The sequence below is a fragment of the Physeter macrocephalus genome, chromosome 10 (genome assembly GCF_002837175.3).
Source record: "Physeter macrocephalus isolate SW-GA chromosome 10, ASM283717v5, whole genome shotgun sequence".
Lineage (NCBI taxonomy): Eukaryota > Metazoa > Chordata > Mammalia > Artiodactyla > Physeteridae > Physeter > Physeter macrocephalus.
Window position 1 is genome coordinate 1,351,608 of NC_041223.1, and position 23,803 is coordinate 1,375,410.

The following is a 23,803-nucleotide window of genomic DNA, read 5'->3' on the forward strand; positions in this document are numbered from 1 at the left end:
CGACGGGAGAGGCCGCGGCAGAGGGAGGCCCGCGTACCGCAAAAACAAAACAAAACAAAACAAAAAAAACCCTCTCCTACACACGGCCCACCTGTCCTCACCTCCACGAGGCTTCGTGCTGGGAGACAGGTACCAGGAAGCCTCTCCAAGCTGGGGATGAGGAGCTCACTGTGGGTGCAGAGCACACAAGCAGGGTCCCCAGCGCGTGTGCTCCCAGCTCAGCTAAAATCGTTACTGTCTGTGAAGTCAGTACTTGATCTGACACGGAATCACAGAGGCTGACATTTCTAACGGGTGAAATACTGACATCTTCTATGGTCTTTGAAAGAGCCTCAAAGGCCCAGGCCACTTTGGAGGAGAGAAAACACGGGTCCCTAAGTGCCATGCGGTCCTCGGCACAGATGCCAGGTTCAGGGTCTAATTACCTCTGCGAAAGCATCTTGGGGCAAGGTAAGGATCCTTTTATGCTGCCTCAGGAAATCATAATGAATTCTGAAAACATTTAGAGTTGTGCTAAAATATTGTTTGGAAAAGCCGGGTGGTGCTTTGAGGGCTTCTCATTGAATCGAAGACCCTACTGCGCCTGCAATCACTGAGGCCCTGAGAAAAGAGATTTTCATGGCTGTCGACTTCAAAAGGCTCTGTGTGGTGGCGTAACTCTCCCTCAGAGGGGCTTTTAGGTTAGGGAGGGGGCTCTGACCGCTGCTGATTGCTGTGAGGTCCACAGGGCTGCCGCCGGAGATGCTATGGGCGGGGCTGTTTAATCAAAATAAATCCACGTGGCAGGTCTGGGTGCCAGCATGGAGGGGGTCTGTGGGGCAGGGGACAATTGATGGCTCTGGTTTGGGGGATGAAGCAGTAAAGTAAGGAGGCCGTTTTCAGGTACCAGAAAACCTCAGACACTTTTCACCACCCGCTTGTTGGTGCTGGGGCTAGACCACTGACACTCTGAAGCCCCAGAAGGACATCAGAGCTTCCCCCAAAACTGATGGAGGAAAGAAAGGCTAGGAGTAGGGAATGAGGTTTCTCCCTGCGGACTCACCTGCTCTCAGAACTCGCTCTACCTGCCCTCCTATCTTTAGGTTCTTCCTTATCGAATGCCTACAAATATCTGATCGTGTTGCACCGTAACTGAGTAACTGATAAACAAAACCAGTGACTGCTCCGTCAGAAGAGATTAAATGAAGCAAAAGGCCAGAGGAGAGTGAAAGCCTGTTGATGCTGTTAAAACTGCACCTCAGAATGACAATCAGCGAAAAAAATGTATTTAAGTGTAAAGGACACAAATCATCTGATCGGTGCAAGTTAGAGGAGGTCATAAACTCTAAGCCACAAAGCTCACTTATCTTGCCTTCACTTGTAAGAAACTCGCCCTCATCAACCTTTCCCACCAGCTCCCTCCAGAACCAGCTCCCCTACAGGGACGGGGGACCCAGGTCTGTGGCTGGGCTGCTCTCTGGGCGCCAAGTGCAGGCACATCTCCATCCGCCGTGGCCTCTGCCTACATCTCATCTCTGTCACGGCCACGTGTGTGGCCTCCCCTGGCCTCTAGCTGCCACACGTGGGTGTGCAAGTCTCTCCACCAAGGAGAGAGGACAGGGTGGGCTCTCCCTCCTTCTCCTGGTCAGAGAGTACCCACCCTGACGTCGAATCAGAACAATGGACTCTGTCTATCAGGTCACCCTCTTCCCACACAGACATCCCACTTATTGAGGACTCATGCTCTGTGCCCTCTAAGTCAGGAAAACCACTAGGTAAATCTAAGCCTACCAGTTATCACTCAATACGGAAGCGTCAGAAAGGCTCAGAATAGGAAAAGAGACCCTGCCTAGTGCCCTTAATTTGCAAACTCTTTTCCAGGCGCCCAGGGCCTCCTGTGTGCTCCTTGCCGGGCTGGCTGGCGGTCAGGGGTCAGCCCACCTCTCAGGAGGACCACGTGGCACACAGGGTGCAGCGTGTAACTCGACACCTGCAAAGCAGCAGCAGGTACCCTGGACGCAGCGAGAGCACACACGGTTGGCGTCAGCCAGGGAGCAGCCTCCCCCCGAAGCCGGGTCCTGCACGATGCACGGAGGACCGGGGAAGGTGCCGTAGGGGCTGATGAGAGAGATCCTGGCGACGGAGACTCCCCGTAGCCGTGAGGAGCCCTCCGGCAGAGACCAGAGAAGGCGGGAGGGGATGAAGGAAGTGACGGGCAGGCCAGGGCTGACAGGCTGGTTCACAAGCCACTGAGATTAAGAGATGCCAGCGCAAAATGAGGCAGGGCAGGTTTGTAGAGGGAGAAAGGTGTGGTCTAATGCCTTTTTTTAAAACTTCCCTCACGCTGGTTTTTGACTTCTCTCAAGATGGTATGACAGTCGTATGAGGAAAGTTACAGAAGAAAAGAAGAATCTTCGAGAGCCAAAATCATGACCCATTTCTCAGGAAGTGACCCCTCAGGCTGGAGCTTGATCTCTCCATTGGGTAAAACACTGGCCTCCGAAGATTAAATGATCATTTTCCCTCAGTTAGTGTGAGCCGGGAAATCTGCGTGCTCTCCTACACAGCACGTAAATAAATATTTGGCAGTCAACAAAGCCCCTAAAAAGTGAATTGTGCGCGAGGATATTATCAGCCTGGCTTGAAAAATAAAGGACCCTTACTGGCCGAAACTTAGAAAAACTGCTTAAAATGAAAACCATCCCTTTTTAGAAGAAAATGCATTGGCAGGTGACTTAACAGGTGTCTGCCTACCCACCTTGGTGCTGTATTGTTCTGGAAATTGTTTTCTCCTCTCCACAAGAACAGCCTCGATCCAGGAGTTATTTTAAGACCTACTTGTTTTTCCCTAATAAGGATACTTATCTCCAAAAAAGCAAAATGATTAAGCAGTCATGAACGGTACACTCCCAAACATCTACAGTGGCAAAATAAGCTGATCTTTACCGAGTTTGTGTAAAATAGTTTTCGTGCTTTGGGGACCTGGGCTCCACTGAAGGTGGGGGAAGGAAAGGGCTCCTTTGTGCTCACAGCCTAACCGACCTCCTCTCCTACGGGATGTGGTTTCTGTAGCTCTAATGTGCACCTCCTCACATGGTTTGCCCTGAAGTGCTAGATGCTCTTTCTCTAAATGGCCCATCTGACTCCCAGACAGCCAGGAATGACGTCACGTGGTACTTCTCAATATCCAGGGTCAGCACTTCCCAGAAGATGAATGGCCACTCCAGCCTTTAGATCCAGAGCCCCAGCCCAGGGTCCCATGGACTGGATTCCACCATGAACACAGCTTCCTTCCTAGCCAAGCACACCCACCAAGAGGAGATGGGAGGGGTTGTGCTCTGTCTGTCGTAGCATCTCTAACTAGTGAAGAGCAGAGCTTGACCGCACATTCATTAATGACATTCATATTATATGTGCAAAAACCACAGGCAGCTCCATTTAGAAGTAATGCAGTTTTGGATTATCAAAAAAAAAAAAAAAATTGAGGGAACAGTGGTTGACTTCGCCTTCCGAGGCAGGGGGTGCGGGTTCGATCCCTGGTCAGGGAGCTAAGATTCCCACATGCCTCGTGGCCAAAAAACCAAAACATAAAAAAGAAGCAATAGTGTAACAAATTCAATAAAGACTTTAAAAATGGTCCACATCAAAAACATCTTAAAAAAAAAAATCGAGAGTCTTGGGACCTCAGAGACAAAGAACAGATTGCCTGAAGTTTCTGCGGCACGGTTAAGACTAGCTAAAAGGAGCAAACGTTCACTGGGGTCTTTCCGTGGACCAAGCATATGCTAAATTCATTATTTCCTGTTAGGAAGACTATTGTCCACCGGTGTTAAAACCTGACTGCAGAGGCAAGAGACTGTACCAGACAAGGGAGTGAGAGAGCGCCCTTCTGACTGGAGGACACCATTCGGGGAGCTCCAGGATCCAGAAAGCAGCCTGATTCACGAACATAAACCCCACTGACCACGCACACAGAGAGACATCGTGCGATGATAATAATAATGTCAGAGATTCCTCCACCTGCATCGAAAGGAAGGCGCGGAGAGGGGAAACAGCGGAAGGCCCTCGACAAATGTCTCAGAATAAGCATGGGACAGCAGAGTGGTTTTGGCATGGCTGTGCTTTGCTCCCCCCGCCCCCAGACCAGGTCCTGCCTTCTCCGCTCCCTCTGTGTCCAGGGCCTTCGTGCCAGGTATGGCTGGAGGGATACGGAGGTGGATGGGTGACCCTCTAGTCTTCTCTACCTCTGCTCACAGCAGAGAAACATCTTTGCCTTTCGGACTGTAAAACCCTCTTTATCACTGACAGGACAAATCACGCAAGGACCACAGAATTTTTCTAAACAGGAAATTATCCAGACTCTGTGTAAGACCAAGATCCAACACTCGCGCTAGAAGAAAGACGTTAGAGAACGGTTTTCATGGTCTCTGAGGCTGTGGCCACATGTACACAATCTGGAGGCATTTAAAGGAAAAAAAGAGGATGGAAATGAAGCAAAATAGCAACCAGCTTTGCAGCATCCCACCGAAGCCGTTGAAACTGCCATGATGCAGGAGTCATGTCTCTAACTCTGCGATCTCATCAGATAACTGCAACCCGGCGGGGGTCGGCCGGCGCGGGGCTCACGCCACACGACCAAGTTCAATCTCACATAAATTCCCGGAAGACGCTGGGTCCAGGCGGGGCTTGAGGTTTAAGTGTTGAAATCATCATTTTTGGTGTATCACAAACACTTATGGGCTTTTTGATGAAAGAGAACATCCACAAAACATTTCTGGGAATGTATTTTTAATAATCATGAGGTTAAACTCACTGTCTCTGTTAATTTGAAAACCTTCTAAATTCGCAACTAAATTCGCCTGAGTTCCCTCCTCATCCTAGATCTGCAAGAAAACTCGAAGTGGCAGCTGGCGCATCCAACCGAACCCGTCGTTCTACTCACCTTGGAGCTGGCGGCCCTTGTACAAATCCCTTGTTTTGGTCGGATGAGCCCTGGCCGTGTTGTCACATTTCGGCTGTTCGTACCTACGAGGAGGGGAAGGAAAGAGAAAAGAGCGAGTCTGAGACACCGAGATGCGGGCTGCCCTCCATACCCGTGTGTTCACACCGCGGGCTTCCTTGGCCCCCGGGACACTTTGGGCATCTCATCCTCACGTTACAGTGCTCGGGATGGGTGACCTTTGGTGACCTTTGTGGCAATTTAGTATATTCTTCACAGTCAGTAGGAAGAAGCGTGACGCACAGGGCTCTGTCCCTCCGTCCAGCTTCTGAAACACAAGCTGTAGAGTGGTGCCGAACGACCCCGCCTAGGACGGGATTTTGACACGGTTCAGGGTGGGGAGGGGCTGAGGAGGGGGAACTGCGGAAGCACAAGCACTAAGTGAGGGCAGGGTCACAGCCCCCGGGGAAGAGTGCAAAGTCTCAGAGAGGAGCTCAGAATTCTAGACTGATGCATTACTCAAAGACCAACGAATGCAAAATCTCACGCCCGAAGCGACAAAAGGTTGTCTCAGGGTTCAAAGAATACAGAGCATGTTCTGGGCCCGCGGAGTCAACAGGAACAGGGTGGCCCTTGGTATCTGAGCAGGCGGGACCCGGGGTGCCTGCCGGCTACTTCACTTCGGGGATACCAGTATTGACAGTGATTCTGGATGGATCTGGAGCCCAGCCGGCAGATCCAGGCCCAGGTGGACAGCCTGCCCGGCGGAGCCTCCTTCAAGGCTCTTTATAAAGGCCCCTTGGGTGGGATACCGGAGAGACTCCCAGCACCTGCCCCTTTGGTGGGAGGCCCATCACCTGGGGAACCGCCCGTCTTATGGGGACACCGGCAATTCAGTAGCGTGCCTGGCAGCTGTGAGAACCTGCCCTTAGGGCCCTTAATGCAGCCTCAGGGGTCAGGAAAGATTCCTGGAAAATGTGAACGACAGGCAGAGGCAGTGGGGGTGGGCGCAGGAGGGGTGGCCAGGTCCAGGGGCTGCTGATTTTCAGGATGTGAACAAAGGCCCCTTGAGGCCTCACCCTCTCTTGCCGCCCGTTTCCTTTTCACTCTCTCAGAAAGAGATGCGAGATCATGTTTACTTCATAGGGATCATTTCTGATTCTTATTTTTCATTATTTCTTGTTTTCCCACCCTGGAAAATAAAAGAATGAAATTTCTCGCTGAAGGGATCCTTTCTCAGCATCCCTCCCTGGCGCCCGGAGAGCCGGGGCCGGTCTTGGAGGGTCGGGTCCGGCGCGGCTGAAACACAGCCAGGGCACCACAAGCTCCTCCAGCCCCTCACACCCTGAATAGCCTCTTTGATACCAGAAAACTGAACACCCCACTCACACAAACTTAATATGCCTTTTTGAAATGTTGTTTTTGAAATTAAAGAGTCCCTGACACACTCCGGCTAACAGTAAAGCTATCACATTTTCACCAAAAGCCATTAACTCATATCCTTTTGAAATGCAGCGGGGTTCCGTGCAGATGGCATTGGAACCACGGTCACAGGAATGAACGGGGGTGAAGGGACCTCTTACCCACCTGGTGTCTCCTCTCCCACCTGGGACTGAGACAGGTAGGTAAGGAGCCAGAAATTCCGTAGGGGAACATTCGGGAAAGAAGCCAGGTAACGGAGAGATGGCTAAGAGCTCGTTGTTACTCATGCTTGTTGAATCTGGGGAAACTGAGCACGTGCTCAAGACCGAAAACTCCTCGTTTCAGACTCTAGATCAGCGTCCGTGGGGCTGGGGAGGTTGGAAATGGTACCCACGCTAGAGCTGACACCCTCACAGCCAGCAGCCCGTGAAATGTGAGCTGTGAAAGAACAAGCAAAGTCCCAGCTCCTAACCAAGCAGGTACAACCAGGGATGGGGCTCCCGGGGAGGGCGAACGGCCCCAGCCCTTCCTGGCATGTTGGATCTGTGAGAACGTCAGCCACCGGCTGTTCTGTCATGTTAAGAAGTTGGACTGTTAGTATGAATTCTGTGTACAGCCTGTCAAAGGCTTGGCCTCAACGCCGGTATCCCCCATGTGGTGATAAGAAATCACAGAACTGCCAACCCCATTCGGAATCTTTAACTTCGAAGCCGCCTGGAAATTAACCTCACTGCGTGATCATCCTGGTTTTGCTCCGTATTTGGGCTGCGGGTGTCTCAAGAACCCCAGCACTGATGCTGATATAAAAACGTATGTTTAAATGACAGCGTTCTGCTCCTTGAAAAGAATACTGTGACTTGCGGAAACGACCACCTCGAGAAACAGAATCAGTGCCTTTGAAGATAAAGCCATTGAAACTGCGTTGACCTCTGTCAGCATCCTTTTCAATAGTGTTTATTTTAACTTATTCGTATAAGATAAGAAAGCACATCTCTTAATCGTCGGGTTGCCCATCAGATACCAGGCTCTCTGCCAGGGAGAAATTCGACTTCATGCTCACACGGCCAGCAAGCCGCGTGGGCTCCGTAGGCTGGGAACGGGGTCCTCGTGCCAGGTCAGAGCAGCCTGCAGCCTGACGGCAGGTGGGCAGACCCTCGTCGGCCATCAAGAAAGGGAAAGAGAAATCCCTCCGTTCTGGGCGCTAATGTGGTAGCTGGCGGTCAGCCTGAGCCACGCTTAACCCGAGAGCTCACACCAGCTCTCCCCTCTATCAATCAGCGACCAGGCTGGAAACCGCCCCCCTCCTCCCAGGTCCTGTCCCACCACGCGTGGCCTGGGCTCTGGCCTGCAGGGGCTCGGAATACCTCGGCCAAGATGTCAGTTTTGACTCCAAAAGGCAGGGAGACCAGCAGATGCATCAGCACCCGGTCCAACTCGTGTTTCTACCTGATGACCAACCCACCTAGAAATTCCGCCCCGTAGCTGCTCTCTGCCTCTGTGTGTTTATTGTCTTTGGCACAAGCCTGTAACAAAACGTGTGCTTGTAATTACCTTTCATGATGACACAAGGAAAGGAGGACTAGCTTATAATGAGAATGCATTTTATATTTATGTCATCTTGCTGTTCTTGGATTTTTAAATTATTCTCCCCCATCAGAAAACACAGAGAACGACTGGGTGGCGGGGGGGACTTGAACTGTCTACCCAAATATAAATCAAAACTATGAAGTATCTCCCTGGAACAGCTTATTTCAGAAAAATCGCAAGAAAATAGCATTTATGCACCAGAAAGTATTTAAACAATAACGCAGAAGACTTTCTGTGACATTGCTACTCAATCACAGTAGAAGCAGGGGTAAGTGAGGGCTGGTGAAGCTGGCCAGCATCTCATAAGATATGCCTTAAACTTGACGATTTTGACTGATTTCCCAGTATCCATGTGGAAATCTGTTTAAACCAATTCCATTTTTCTTGCCAGTGATGGGTTTAGCTGTAGTCATATGATCCAATTACGGCCAATAATCCATGACTTAAGTCCGCTAGGGGACTTCTAGGCAAGGTTGTTTGGTTCCTAAGAAAGAGAGAGATGAGCTGTACGTCCTCTGAGCATGCGGTGTCTGAATGAGATGCCCGGATCCCTGAAGCCACCTTGTGACCATGAGGGGAGTCTGTCCGAGGGCAAAGGCAACACATTGAGGGTGTCAGAGGAAAGACTTGGGAGACTCTATGTCCTCAGTGACATCACCAAGTCATAGCACCCACTGAAAGGGAACTTCTTCCAGCTCTGCACCTCTTCTTTAGATTACATGGTCCCCCCCTGTTTATGCCTATTTGTCAGATTTATCACTAACAGAAGTGAAGAGCTTCCTAATCGATACGTCCTCCCTTTGGACCAAAACGTAATTAGATTCTAGCTCTGGGACCTATGCTGTCGGGGGGCCACATTCCCCCCTCCGTCTGGAATGCCCCCCGCGGACATCGTCAGCTTGCTCCCCAGATTCTTCTGGACCTGAATCCGACCTCAGCATTTTGGGAGCCCCCGGCCGTCCCGCTGAAGTTGGCCCCCTCCGTTCCCTATTTCCTGTATACTGTCCTCCGGTGCAGCTATCACAAGCCGGCGTATTAACTCACATCCAGCTCATCTGCTTATGCACTTTGCTCATCGCCCCTTTCCCCCTATGGGAACGTAAGCTCCATGGAAGCACAGGGTTTTGTCCATTTTGTTCCCAGAATACCCCCAGCCCCTAGAGCGGTGCCTGCAACATTGAGGGATTTCAAACGTTTAGTGAAGAAAAAGTGAACCTCTGGGTGACAGGGAGGGGAGTGTTTCTCGGAGCTTTAAGAGATCGTATCCTTTCTGTGCTAAACTCTGTCACACGTAGAGCCTGCTCTGTGTGGCCTCGGGGGCCCGGGGGTGGCCCCGTCCATGCCTGGGTGCCGAATGATGGGGCCCAGGGCCCTCCCTGACGGGCGGTAGCCTGGTCGGAGGGTGACATTCTGGCCAGTTAGAGTGAGGGGAGGCCCACCGAGGTCCATGGGGAAGGCCTTTCTTGCTGCCAGAAAAGCCACGTTATGTTGTCACGGCGGTGTGATGCTTCTAGAAGCCAGGACAGGAATCAGGCCAGAGCAAGCTGGCGCGCCGAAGATGCAGAGCAGAGAGAACAAAAGCGGCTCACGAAAACCACGTCCTTTAACTGCGGAAATCATCGGAGCCTCTGTCCCCGAGAGCACTGGGAGCGGCCACGTTTAAGACTGGGGGGCCGCAAGGACAGCTCGGCCTCGACGGACGGAGCCCTGTGGCAAACGTGCGGGTTCTGACGCCCCCCTCGCTACCGGCCTCGGTTCTGATGGTGTCGGGGTCATGCAGTCAGCATTGGAGAGGATGAGCAGAGGAATGAAAGAATGAGAGAAACGCACTGCTCGAGTCTGAGGGGTCTCCTCCCCTGGGTCTGATTTAAGTCTGTTTCTTGAAACGCGAAGAAGAGGGAGTCCCGCCCTCCTATACAAAAAAGAGGGCAAATGAGAACTTGGTACGTCTGGGCAGGATGAAATCAGGACGGACGGGGGGAGGAGGGCTTCTTGTGTTTCTCGTCCGACCGTAAGATAAAAATGTTTCTAGGTTCTACGGGGACGACGTGATAAAGCTGATCTCAGCATCCGAGCCAGTCTGCGGAGGCCTGGCTCTGACAGCGTCAGGACTTTTGCTGGCCGGCGCTACGAGATCGTTCCTAGCGCCCCTGCAGCTGGGCCTGGAGAACAAACAGCCCAACTTAAAGACACAGTCCACAAGCCTGAGTTTGAAGTAACGGAAATGTCATTTCCCAAGAAAGGTTTCTTAGAAAAGAGCACTGCCTCCGTACAGATGCGTTCCGGAACGAGAAAAGCCATTTCTCACACAGAACCTTGGGAAGATTCACGTTCTCTCTTATGTCTGAAACAATCTCCTACGACCACCCGCAGAGGGAACCTCGGTCTCTGGCCTGGACACCCCCCCGTCGGTGTCGTCTGCGCGCAGGGCAGGCCACCTGTCCAGGGCGGCCGGGGCCTGGGGCCCCCATCCCCAAGGAGCCTGGTCTCCCGAATGAGCCAGATGGGGCTCCAGGTGTGGCTGGACTTTCTCATGAGGAAAAGTCAGCTGGTTACCTGTCCTTCGAGCTCCCGGAATCTACATGGGTGCGTTTCCCCTTCGACACGCACCACGGTCACCCTTGAGAAACTGGGGCAAGTATCTTAGGAGGCATCAAGGTGCCCATGCCTCAGGGCCGCGGAGGGAACCAGGACTTAAACTGGGTCACACGTGAGAGGTACGAGCGTCCTTTACCTGTAAACTACTTTCATACCAATCTATGAAAAACCAAAGGTCGATTCATATGACCAAGAGCCGCAAAAACATCCTTACTTGTTCACTCTATTTCCAGGAACAAATATCAGGTCTTCTCCCGGTGCTACGATAAAATGACTTGCTTTGCTTGGACTCACGCAAAACATGAATGAATGGGTCGTTTTGTGTTTCAGACCCTGGGTAAGTACTGCTGCCCCGACCTCAGCACTCTTTTTCGGTGGTAATTTCAGGAGACAGGTACCTCTGGCTACAGAGAGCTCTCCTGGGCAGTCGGTTCCTGTGAAATGCGAGGTCCCCTTTGCCAACACTGGGGACAAAAGAAGCTGAGGTGACCGAAGATGCATTCTAGGTGCCCGCCCCAGCCTGGATACCAGAGCCATTTTTCAAACTTCCAGCCTGCGTGAATACGGATAGGAGCAAAACTGCCTAAAAGGTCTGCCTTCACCGCCCTCGCGCCACCGCTGGCATCGCCAGCTCCTGGTGACGTCAGGGAGATGGGCTCCCGCGGGCACAGGCGTTAACGCCGCACTGAGAAGCGGGGTGAGGTCCGGGGCACGGGCATCGCATCCGCGGCGGGTGGGAGCCATGGCGGCTCTGCGCCCCGGGGTCTCCCGGCCCCCCGGAGCCTTACCTGGTGGACGTGCCCGGGATGGGGCGGCCGGTGTCCACCAGGACGCACCAGCAGTAGCCCGTGGACGGGTGGCACTGCACCGGCTTGTAGAGGCCGCCGTGGGCGCACTCGGGGATGACCACGTTGTCGTTCTTGGGCTGCCTGGCCTCCTCCAGGGCCGACTGCTGCTCCTGGTCACACGAGGACACTGCAGCGAGAAGGAGACACGGGTGAGGCCGCGGCTGGCCACCCGGGGAGCCCATGGGGGCAGAGACTGAACGGGAAGCGGAGGGGCCGGCGAGGAGGGTCAGGGCGGGTGGTCCGCGTCCACAGGTGGCTCTGACGCCCCGTGGACCCCCGGAGGCCACAGGTGGGACGCGGGCCCCAGGCCCCAGGCCCGGCCACGGTCCTCCGCTCTGGGTCGCCGTCAGGGGCCCGGGCCAGCAGGCACGTGGTCCAGTCCCGGCGAGTCCCCGCGGCCGCTCCCGCTGCAGCCCGGTGCGCTGACGCCACTCCCCGCGGCCCCCGGGAGGGTCCTGGAACAGCAGCCCCCGCAGCCGCCCCGAGGGCTGACTGAGGCTGCGTCTGGAAACCCCAGGTGCAGTCTCTCCGAAACAGGCTGCGTTTCTGGAAATTAGTCAAGAAGAAGAAGATGAGGGACCTTTTTTTAAAGCTGTGTCCAGGGGTTAGAGCTCTGAAGCTCATCCACGTGAAAACTAAGCGACCACTTAAAAAAATTCCATGTGTAAAGGCTTATGTCTTTCTGTGTTAATAAATTCAGTTTCTTTTTTGCATCTGGACATGAGCTAACTTAGATCCGCCTTCTGCCCCAAATAGACCGAGAATGCCTTCGAACCATATAAACGAGTCCATGCTACTCAGTGATCCTCAGATGGTAATGAATTTGAGTCAAATAAAGGTGAAGAACACTTTATCCCTCACTAGAGAGTCACACGAGCTTTAACATGTAAGCCAGAAAACACTGGGCACAGAATATTCCAAATGTTCCCGTTCTGCATCCTTCCAGCCCAAATACATGGCATTAAAAATTCACAGCAGCGAACTAAACCTCCTCCCCACGCGTGTTAAAGAATGCCAAATGTGGGCGCTTGTTTCCAGTTTCCGCCCTTGGAGTGGGGTTTCTCTGGGCTTGGCCTCTGCACCGAATCAGAGCCATCGCGAACGAACAGCCCACCGCAAGACCTCTCACCCTCGGACCCAGGGCTGTCCCAGAACAGGCTGTCCCTCACCTGAGCTGTCTTTTGGGATCTAAAGACTCTTTTGTTTTCAGGTTTCTCCGTAAAAGGGAAAAGAAAACAGACAACATATTGGACGAATATATTTTAAATAAAATCTTTAGAGCAATTTCCTGCTTAGAAAGTAATTTTCCACAAATTATGTTTTAACCTGCTTTGAAACGAACCGACTACAGTTTACAGGGAGGTTATGACTGTAGATGTAACACCACACAGGTGGGGAACCCCCGAAAGCTGGGAAGGAGCGTGCTTCTGTGTCAACGCTGCTGCGGCTGGTGATGGGGGTACGGTACTTAGGAGTTAGGCACCTGACTCAGGTGACAACTCAGGTGACCAGACTGAAGGAGGTTCCATAGGCGGTGTGTCACAGAAACCCTGTTTCATAAAGGTTAGCTCTCATTTTCATTATTTTTCCAGCACTGAAAAAATGCCTGAAAATAATTTTTTTAAATGCCTGACATATCACAGGCACTCAATAAACCTGTTTTGAGATAACTCATAGTCATGACATTAATAGTTACAAAACCACCTAGATTTTCTTTCCCTAGTAATTCCATCTACAATCTGAGGACAGTCACATGTACGTTTAATGCTGTGACTAGTTCATCTACTGACTGTATTATCGGATGCTGCTACTGTGTGAGCGTGGCATCCCTGCACACGTCCTGGAGGGACACAAAGGGACGGGGCACCTGGGATTCTCCCCTCACTCCGACTCCGAAGACACTCACGGTGCTTCCTCCTTGGCTGACCTCAGCCTCCTGAAAACGGACGAGGAGGGTGGAAGCTGTATTGCTCTGTGTCCAGACCGACGTCTTGCAGGATTAATCTCAAAGCCCAGGGTGGCTCAAATCTCACGGTCATTCTACGTTGTTTAATGAACACGAGAGAAGAAGGAAGAAATGGCCCTTGAACCACGCCATGCGGTTCTGTTCCTAACAGTGAGGGCCCTGGTCCGTGCTACAGAGACAGCCCTGCACCCTCAGCTTCCGCCCCCTTTAGGAAGGGGTGTGGTCTGTGAGCGTGCGGGCCAGGGACCAGGGCCCGAGCCCACTCCGGGGTGCTGAGCTGTCTGAGCTGCCCTCCACTCTCCGAGGCACCCATGTAATTCCATTAAATTCCCTGTGGCTTGCATTTCCAGAAGTGGATCTTTTTTTGGGGGGTCGGGGCAGGCTGCAAGTTAAGAATTTTAAATAGCCAAGTTACGATTCTAAATCAGTCCAACATCAGGATCGGGCATTTGGTTTCCATCAGCGGTCATACTGGATTGATTGGTGCACTCAACAAATACTGCACCAGGCACTGCTCTGGGTGCTAACAGGGTACCCACCCGTGTAGGGGATTTCTAATACACAGTTCATCTCTAATACACACAGAAAATGAATAGTGCTGCATTTCTTATAACAGCACCACCCATTTCTTAAAAAATTTCATACTGATTGTTTCCTATAAGTTCTGTACTTTTCTACGCACTCTAGGTTTTCCTCAGCAAATAGGTAGATACGTAAATCAAACCGACCCCTGTGTTACAGGGTTAATTTAACGAGGCTTTCGCTCCAACTGTGACTAGGAAACTGGCTTGGAATCAAAATGACAATGACTCATATTTCTTTCTGAAGTGACCAATTCGTTACTTTAGATCATGCGGGCAACCTAAGGAGGATGGAGGCTGAGCTACACGTTTTCAGAGGCAACTGGTTTCTGTCTTTTGAAACCCTCAAAGTAGCTGGTCCGTCCCTAACTGGAGTTCCACATGCAGGCGGCTCAGCTGATGGCGGGGCCTGCTCCAGGAAGCTCTCCTGGAGACACATTGCTTACTTTCCTGTGCACTTGGCCCTTTTTCAGAAGCTTTACTAGTGAACAGAATTTATGGTGTGATTATCTGGGCACAAAATGCTTTCCATGCTCTATCCAAGAACATACTGTATCTATAGAAATAGTTCTGGAAAATTCTTGAAATGGCCCTTTTGAGGATTTTACATCATATTTGAAGGCTCATCATAAGCAAGGTAGTATTGATTAAGTCAACCACCTCTTAAAATTTGCTGAGAATGTTGTAAAATATGGCAGACATCATTGCCAAGTCAGAAGAGATTCCATGTTTGTTTATATAAACATCCTGGCTGAAGTTAAAACCGTTCACTTATGCAATTTTATTTGGTAAACCTGGCTCCGTGTGGGGAATTCAGTTTCTCTTATGGGAGAAATGCAATTACATTTTACATTTTAGGGCCATATGGAAGGAAGTAGATCTTCTTTAAACAAATTCATGATGGTCCAAGGGAGCAGAGGCTAAAGGGCTGTCCCATCTATCTGTTTAAAAGTCACCCTCCTGAGACAGCTGAGCTCTGCCCCATCCCGCTGGGGCCAAAACGAGATGGCTGAGGGGAAAAGCTCCTGGAGCGAGATTCTCTCCGGCCAAGAAGCCCCTGTTCTGTGCAGGATGTTAATCGTGCCTGGAAAAGGAGATGAACGGCCAAGAAGTCGTATTTCATCGCACTGGAAGCTCACCCAATCACTGAGACACACGGGAACAGGACTCCAAAAAGGCAAGTCCCAACCATGTTTTAGAAAAATGTCAGTGAGATCTCATCACATGGTAGGAAAGAGCACAGAAAAAGGGACTCTTTAGAGAAAGTAAAAATGGAGAGGACCAAACAACGATGGTGGAAATAGGAGAGAGGGAAGGAGGGACGGTTGAAAGGCACTTGTGAAGTTCCGGTCACGACTGGCTGAGGACCAGGTGAAAGCGTGTGTGCCAGTGGAGAGGCCTGCAGCTGGCTGATGGGTCAGGGTCGCAAAGGGCACCAAAGCTGGAGTTTTACAGTAATTATCTCATGAAAAGTTAGGTTTGAATCCATTCCAAAAGGATGTCCTCCAATGGATAAAAATAAAGTTTGGGATTCTGGAAATAATTCAGCAAGAAAATAAAATAACTAATGCTCACAAAATTCAAATTATACCATCCACTTAAATAGGTTAGATGAAAATATTTACGTTTTCTTTCCTATTCAGACGAGATCGGGCACGTTCAGGGTGGTACGACCGACCGTGACTTCTTTCCTATTCAGAAGGGCTTTAACTACATAATTTTCTCTTATACTGAATGTTGGGGAGTTAATGTGTGAAAGAAGAAGAATTGAAAAACTGAACAGAAGGAATTTTAATGTGGGCACCAAAGGAAGGTGAGCTGTGTCGAAAGAAGCCACTGAATTTGTCCAGGAAAAACCACCCGAAGAGAGTCCCCATCTGAGGAATACGTTGCGGGCAAAGGAAAAGCTGAGAGATTATTTAGAATTGATGATTGGGTTGAATAAAGATTTTTTTCCTAAGGAAAGAGCCCTGAGCATACTTTGAGGTGAAAGAAAAAAAAAAAAAAACCTTTGTAATAAATGAGGCTCATGTTTCTAGAGAATTAGGAAGTGAATACAAGACTCCTGGCACAGTTATGGGACACGGGATGGCTTTTCTGAGCCAGCTTCGTGTCGTAGGGGCACAGGTCAAGTTCTGGACTAGGAGACAGACTCTGGTTGTTCTCCAGCCTTGAAATACTAGTCTGACGAACTTTAGCAAAACTTCTCATCTCACAGATTCGATACCCTCTTCTGTGCCTGTCCTGCCTCACGGGTCACCGTGGTTGGTGGAATCACAGGTGCAAAGTGGCAAGGATTTGGGCGAATTTATTATTAACGTTGAGCAAAAGTTTAACATAACCCATTAGACATAGAAACACAAAGAGCAAAAGGTCCTATGAAGAACAACCAGAGTCATAACCCCAAAGAAATCTTTACGTGTATTCAGTATCACCGATGTAGACTTCTTAAACCACATCTTCAGCACCAGAATGGGGGAAATACTGGGTTGAACTTCTGGATTCACTAACACCCACGTGCTTATGCTGCACTGTCCTAACTACCTGACCCATCAAGTCACGGTACATAACCAAGTCTCAAGTAATAGACGAGAATTAAAATGGATCAGATTGCAGCTACAAGTTCTGCAGTTTGTGTCTGGTAAGAGAGATGTCTACTCACTTTCAAAATGATTATGTAATTTGTCATGCTGTCCAATCTCAACATTCTTTACAAAAGAACCACCTTCCATTCAGTGTATTAAACCCATTCTCACCCAGGCCACTGGCTTTGCAGCAATCTGGATGGTTCTTTTCTTGCCTCAGCTTAACTAACTCTCCTGCTGGTACTGTGACCCTTGACCCTACGTGGAAATGCGTTAACTCTGCAACATGATTACGGTGATTGCATTGAGCTTTCTTCTACGATGAATTTTATTTCAGCTTTTCTAGTTCCAAACAGTTGTGTTTGTGCCTTCTCTCATGCTATGAGCTTGTCGAAGCTTTTGGCTTGGACATTCGCCTCCTGGGCTACACACCCCATTTTGAACAGACTTCTGCAGAGTAATTAGCACTTTTGTGGTAGTCCGCCTCAGTATTTTTCCATTATCGTATTAGACTAGAAACCTGAGTACAATTCCAATCTGCTTCTGTCAATTTTAAGTTCTGCAATTATATAACAATTCTGTATTTTTAGAAAAGCTACCTCTGTAAATTTGGTAGAAGTTCCATTAAAAAATTAGTTTATTTCCCAAACTAGCAGATTTTAATGACTTAAAAGGTGTCTGACAGTTTGTTCAAGTAATCTGACAACCGAAGGGAATTAGATTATAGATGATAACAAATGGCTGCCAGACATTTACCATCTTAAAGGAAAAAAAACACTCTTAAATGAAGATCTCTTTAAACGGAGGATACTTGATTTTAGTGTGATGAAGCCTGAAACATTTTTACAGGCAGCAATAACAAACTGTATCCATTCTAAAAACGTGGTCTTCAGATTTGGCCGTATTTCAGAAGGATGCCCACTGCAGCTGTCAGTTTTGTGGTCAGCTCTCCTTCTTACGGGCTTCCCATTAATATTGGGGGTTTTATGGCAGACACAGAAAACCCTACCCACAAAATGAAAAATTTGGTAACCTGGATGCTATTAATACATTTTATAACTTATACTCACCAAAAGACACTCTTAAGAAAGTGAAAAGGCAAGCCCCAGACAGGGAGAAAATGTTCGTCACACACACACACCTGACAAAGATTCAGGTTATGTCCATAACCCCTACAAATCAATAAAAATGACAAATAATCTAATTTAAATTGGGCAAAGATTGAACTGACAATTCCAAATGAAAGGTATGTGACTGAACGGTAAGCAGTGAGAAAACTGCCGGGCGTCCCCAGTCCCCAGGAAAACGCAAAGTAAAGCCACAGGAGGTACCTCCGTGGGCCTGCGGGAGGGGCCCTGATGACCCACACCCGAGGCCCCCACGGCTGGCAAGCATGTGGAACAGTGGGGACCCTCCTGCATTCCTCACACAAGTGTGAAGTCTACACCAGGTGTTTACCCAAGAGTGATGAGAACGCACATCTACAGAGCGACGCCTGCAGAATGGACACAGCAGCTTTACTCGTCACGGCCCCCAAACGGAAACAACTAAAATAGCCATTTACTGGAAAACGCACAGATCGTGGTACATGCATACAACATCCAATGGTGCATATAAACTAGAGAATAAATGGGTAACAAATATGACCAACAAGAGTGAATCTAAAAACTATTATAATGAGTAAAAAAGGCAGAAACCAGGAGTTATATGGCGCCATCATTCCATTTATACAAAACTCTAGCCCGGGTGAAAGGATCGTCGAGTGATGGAACCCTAGGCGGCGGTAGCCTCCAAGGAGGCCTGGCCCCGGAGAGCCTGAGAGCACGGGCGGTGGTGGAGACCCCCTGTCCTGGGGGACACGCGTGCTGCAGCCCACCTCACTGTGCAGACACGTTCCCGATAGACAATCGACACCTAAATGACGCGTAAAAAGTTCTCTCAATAAAAATAAAAGAGGGATCCTAAGATATGAGAAAATATCGACCACATTTTAATGGGCAATATATTTATTTTCCTTTTTTGGTATATCTGAAGACGGACAGTATCTCGGATTCAGTGATAAACCAAATACACGTGCGAGTCCATCGCTGGCTCCCAGGAATAGTACTTAACAAATGCTTAGTCTTTTCTTTCTTTTTGTCCAACAGGACGTGGCGTTCCATTACCCGCTAAACAAACACAGCAAGCTTGACGGTACACCAGTAAGGCCAGCTTTGTTCATAATAAGGCTCTTGGTCAATTAGGAGGCTGGGATTGACATACACACACCACTACGTATAAGACAGATAACGAATAAGGACTTACTGTAGAGCACAGAGAACTCTACTCAATGTTCTGTAATAACCTATATGGGAAAAGAAATCTGAAAAAGAAGGGATACATGTATATGTATAACGGATTCACTCCGCGGTACACTTGAAACTAACACAACATTGTAAATCAACTGGACTCCAGTGATGATAATAATAAGGCTATCGGGCCTCTAAGTACCGACTTAATTGGTTAAGGACAGTTTTTGCTATGAGAATGAGAATGTGCAGAATCTGCTCAGCTCCCATGTCCAGCGGGCGTGAGTCTGCTCTGCAGGAACGTCTAAGCTACGGGCAGTTTTCACATCCAGCCGAGTCTGCTGCAGAAATGACCAGGCGAGTCACCTGTCCCCCTGCTCTCCTCCCAGCTTCCTGGGCACATTCCCCACGTTCTGCCTCAGTGTCCTCTGCTGGCCGGGGTCCTGTTGCTCTGGCCACCCTGCTGCACTGCCGGGACCTGCGTGGACTAGTTTGTTTATCTTCGAAGGCCTTGGCCAAGTCCAGTTGCCACGGCAGCCACCAGCTGGACGGCTCGGAAATGCATCGTTTCCCCATCCAACGCTCACGGCCATCCAGACGGTGCTCTGCTGGGCCCTCAAGCCCCACCCCCTCAGCTTCCCTCACTCGGGATAATTATGTACTGATTTCCAGGAATAAGTGATGACACGTTGGCCCAATCCGTCTTCTCTCCCCATCACCAGGGGTTTTGCGGCTCCTCCCCACGCTGGCAGGGTGTCTCTCCCGTCCTGTGACATTGGGCTCAGACGTGGGAACTACATTGCTCGTGGGGTGTCTGCAGGCTGGGGCTGGACACCTGTATGTGTGGGGGCCACTCTCCTGCCCTTAGGTGTTGCCAGGAGCAGGGCATCCTCCGGTCTCCTCACTCAGGCCAGGAGGATGAGAGATGTATGGGACAGACCCAGACACACCCACATGCAGCCTGGAGCCTCCCAGCAGAGCCCAGCCATGATTAGCAGATGCATGAGAAATGAACACTTGTCCCTGATCACAGCTAACATCCTGGGGCTATCTGTTACAAAGCAGTAGCTGTCAGATACAACAGGCATTCTGGTGTCAGCTTCAGAGGGCAAAAATCAGCATCTTCTATTTTCTTTGCATTTCCTTATAGTATTTTCAGAATTCTCTCACCTGGGCACATTCCCCACGTTCTGCCTCAGTGTCCTCTGCTGGCCGGGGTCCTGTTGCTCTGGCCACCCTGCTGCACTGCCGGGACCTGCGTGGACTAGTTTGTTTATCTTCGAAGGCCTTGGCCAAGTCCAGTTGCCACGGCAGCCACCAGCTGGACGGCTCGGAAATGCATCGTTTCCCCATCCAACGCTCACGGCCATCCAGACGGTGCTCTGCTGGGCCCTCAAGCCCCACCCCCTCAGCTTCCCTCACTCGGGATAATTATGTACTGATTTCCAGGAATAAGTGATGACACGTTGGCCCAATCCGTCTTCTCTCCCCATCACCAGGGGTTTTGCGGCTCCTCCCCACGCTGGCAGGGTGTCTCTCCCGTCCTGTGACATTGGGCTCAGACGTGGGAACTACATTGCTCGTGGGGTGTCTGCAGGCTGGGGCTGGACACCTGTATGTGTGGGGGCCACTCTCCTGCCCTTAGGTGTTGCCAGGAGCAGGGCATCCTCCAGTCTCCTCACTCAGGCCAGGAGGATGAGAGATGTATGGGACAGACCCAGACAGACCCACATGCAGCCTGGAGCCTCCCAGCAGAGCCCAGCCATGATTAGCAGATGCATGAGAAATGAACACTTGTCCCTGATCACAGCTAACATCCTGGGGCTATCTGTTACAAAGCAGTAGCTGTCAGATACAACAGGCATTCTGGTGTCAGCTTCAGAGGGCAAAAATCAGCATCTTCTATTTTCTTTGCATTTCCTTATAGTATTTTCAGAATTCTCTCAAAAACATTTTGCCACTTGCCCTTATCAGTACACGGCCCCTGCCTTTCACATGCATAAGATCAATGGCACATTAACATGTGCTCAGCAAATACGGTGGATGAGGGGCTGGCCTTCCCACAAGGAAGCAGGGCTTCAGAGGGAGGGTCCACGGCAAGCGGTGGGCTGCCGGGCAGCAGGGGCCAGAGTGGGGGGCTCTGGAGCAGGTAAAGCAATTTCCACAAGCAGTGGAAAGCCTTGTAAGGATGAGTGCCAGGATCATATTTGTGCTTTAAAACCCTGCTGGCAAAACTTTCAGACAAAAGACCAGTTCAAGACTGTCTTTAGTCCCTAAAAGGGATAACAAGGGCTTAATCTGAGGCTACCAGACACACGATAGAAAATAACAAATCCTGGAACATTGGTAAACGCAGATAGAAATGCACAGGTAATTCGGCACAAGGCAATGACGAGGTACCAAATTAAAGGTGGGACCACCGTTCCCCTGTGGACCAAGGATGCCGTCACCTCCAGAGGCCCCACGTGGACATGCATACTAACCTCGTCAGGACACTGAATCAACAGGAAGACTCACACCTTCGCTCTACTTGTCTTAAAATGTATATGACTGTTACTGGGGTTCATAAAATGGACATTATTTTCTTTACTACAGATACCTAACTGCTGTGTGTGATTATACATTGCTTAGCTGGTGGATACTAAAAGCTTAACTGCTACATAGAATGGAAGTCTGTGAAGTATTCTGAGGTTTACAAAGGACTTCACATATAAAAATATTTCGGGGATAAAATCATAAACAATCTGTCAAGTAGGATTCACTTATGAAAAGCATATGAGGGACTTCCCTGGTGGTCCAGTGGTTGAGACTTCACCTTCCAATGCAGGGGGTGCAGGTTCGATCCTTGGTCAGGGAGCTGGGATCCCGCGTGCCTTGCAGCCAAAAGGCCAAAGCATGGAACGGGGGCAGTGTTGTAATGAATTCAATAAAGACTTTAAAAATGGTCCACATCAAACAAATCTTTGAAAAGAAAAAGAAAGCACAGGAGTTTTACACACAGCAGAGATTGGAGATCGATACTCAATAACATTTAGTGGGTCCTTACGACTACCTGCTTTTCAGGTATTCATTTGCTTAATCACATCACAATAGAAAAGAATGTATAATACATACATGTATAACTGAATCACTTTGCTATAATTCTGTGAGGTGGGATTATTGTTATCATTTTGCAAGTTCCGTGATTGAACCAGAGAAGGTAAAGACAGCGTGTCAGAGACAGGGTTTAAACTGAGCCATCCTGGCCCCGAAGTCCTGGTCTGAGGCCAGGCCCGCTCTCTTAGAATTGAATACTTAATTTTTACATATGTTGTCTTCATCAGTCATGGAATTGTCTGTGGTTTTCTTTTTAATTGCACAACGCAGATGATCAAAGAAGGAAAAAAATAAAAAGTTGCCCCTTTAGAATGTGATTTTCTAGAAATGGCAGAGTGTGGAGGGGGGAGACCTTAAAACTTACAGTTTGGATGGAACATAATTATTCACATGTTCACTTTCAGTAAAATATCAAACCGGGGTTCATGGTGCTAAGGCTTTGCGCATAAGTGACACATGTTTACGATCAACTGTGTAATTTAATTCCAAAGGAAGAGTTTTAAGATTAGCTTTTAAATCCAGGATTGTTGCCATAACATTTACAGGCATGGTGGGTAGGGAACCCAGCTTTATGCGTATTCTCCTTTAATCCTGGTAATAACAGACCGAGGTCTACGTATTACCATGTGTACTTTACCAGTGAGGAAACACGGGCTCTGAAAAGTTTTCTATCTCACTCAGGACGGCAGAGTCAGGCGAAGCTGGGCGAGAATTCACACCCACCCCGAGGCAAACAGGGCACATCCCACGCACGGCACCCCCGCCCCTCTGCCCTTGGAAGCCACATACCAGTCCCGTCTAGAAACATCCCCAAAATGGTATAATCAGGCAACACGGGAAGCCCACAGTCAAACGTATATTTCCCAAAAAAAATAAAGATTTGGATGTAATTCACAGACACAGTTTCTTTGGAAAGAAAAGAGTGACCCCGGGTGTCCATTCTAATTGCTTTCTTCCCATGTTTATTCCTGTAGCAACAGACCTAAGTAACCGTTTCCAGCCTGAACCCGAGTCCCAGACGGGGAGAGGAGCGACCCAGCGCCGTGAGCCCCGGCGAGGACCACCCACCCCCGAAGGACCTCAGAGCCCCTGGCAGAGCATGGCCCAAACCACAGCCCCCCCAACCCTAACCTCTCTCTGTATCTTCGAGATTGTTTGGTCAGTGACAGTCTCACCCTAACCTCTCTCTGTATCTTCTAGATTGTTTGATCAGTGACAGTCTCACCGACATCACTCTTGAAAACCTGAGTCCGGATCCCTTTCATCCCACCCTTTCTTCCGCATGGACCCTAATTCTCCAGGTGCTCCCTGGCCCCCTGCCCCGTCCCCAGCCTCACCGCACTGGCCTCAGCGAGACTCACCAAGCCCTCCACCGCGGCAGCCTCTCCGGCCGTGCTCAAGGACCCCGAGGCCTGGGTCAGCCCTAGCCCAGCACCCCCCTCTCTCCAGGACAACAGCTGCCGCGTCCTTCTCTCACTCACGGAGCTGTGAGCAGTCAGCGAGGGGTAAACACATCACTGCCCCGAAAATGTGCTCTCGAAATGTTACCCGTTTTCCCTTTAAGCTCTGTAGAGTTAGGAGACATGACAAAAGGAAGTTAAGAAAAGCAGTGTGATTTTATACTGGGATGCCTCACGAAAGAAATCAGAATATTTCCCATGGTCCAGAAAGTCTCACATGAAGACCAGTGGTTTAAGCTAATGCAGCTGATTACAACCTATTTTAAAATACACTGTGTCCACTCAGGCTAACATCCAGAGGTGGCCAAATTTCTCCAAACTAGTTTTCTTCGCAAGTGGACAAACAAAAGTGGGTTTGACAAAACCGAGATGAGAAAAAGAAAGCACAAAGCAACATTCTGACCCAAACGCCACTGCCTCTGCCGTATACCGCCCACCCTGGTGTCCTGGACAC

General features: G+C 49.8%; 1 protein-coding gene across 2 annotated transcripts in view; it reads right to left on the reverse strand.

Annotated features, from left to right (window-relative positions):
* Positions 1 to 23,803, reverse strand: part of SMOC2 (SPARC related modular calcium binding 2) — a 156,899-nt gene that overhangs the window by 39,056 nt on the left and 94,040 nt on the right. For both annotated transcript variants that reach the window (XM_028494756.2, XM_024122642.3), the window contains exons 8-9: positions 11,314 to 11,500; positions 4,922 to 5,004 (exon numbers count right to left, since the gene is read on the reverse strand). In XM_028494756.2, coding sequence (XP_028350557.1) covers positions 4,922 to 5,004; positions 11,314 to 11,500 — 270 coding nt within the window. The remainder of the gene's footprint in view (positions 1 to 4,921; positions 5,005 to 11,313; positions 11,501 to 23,803) is intronic.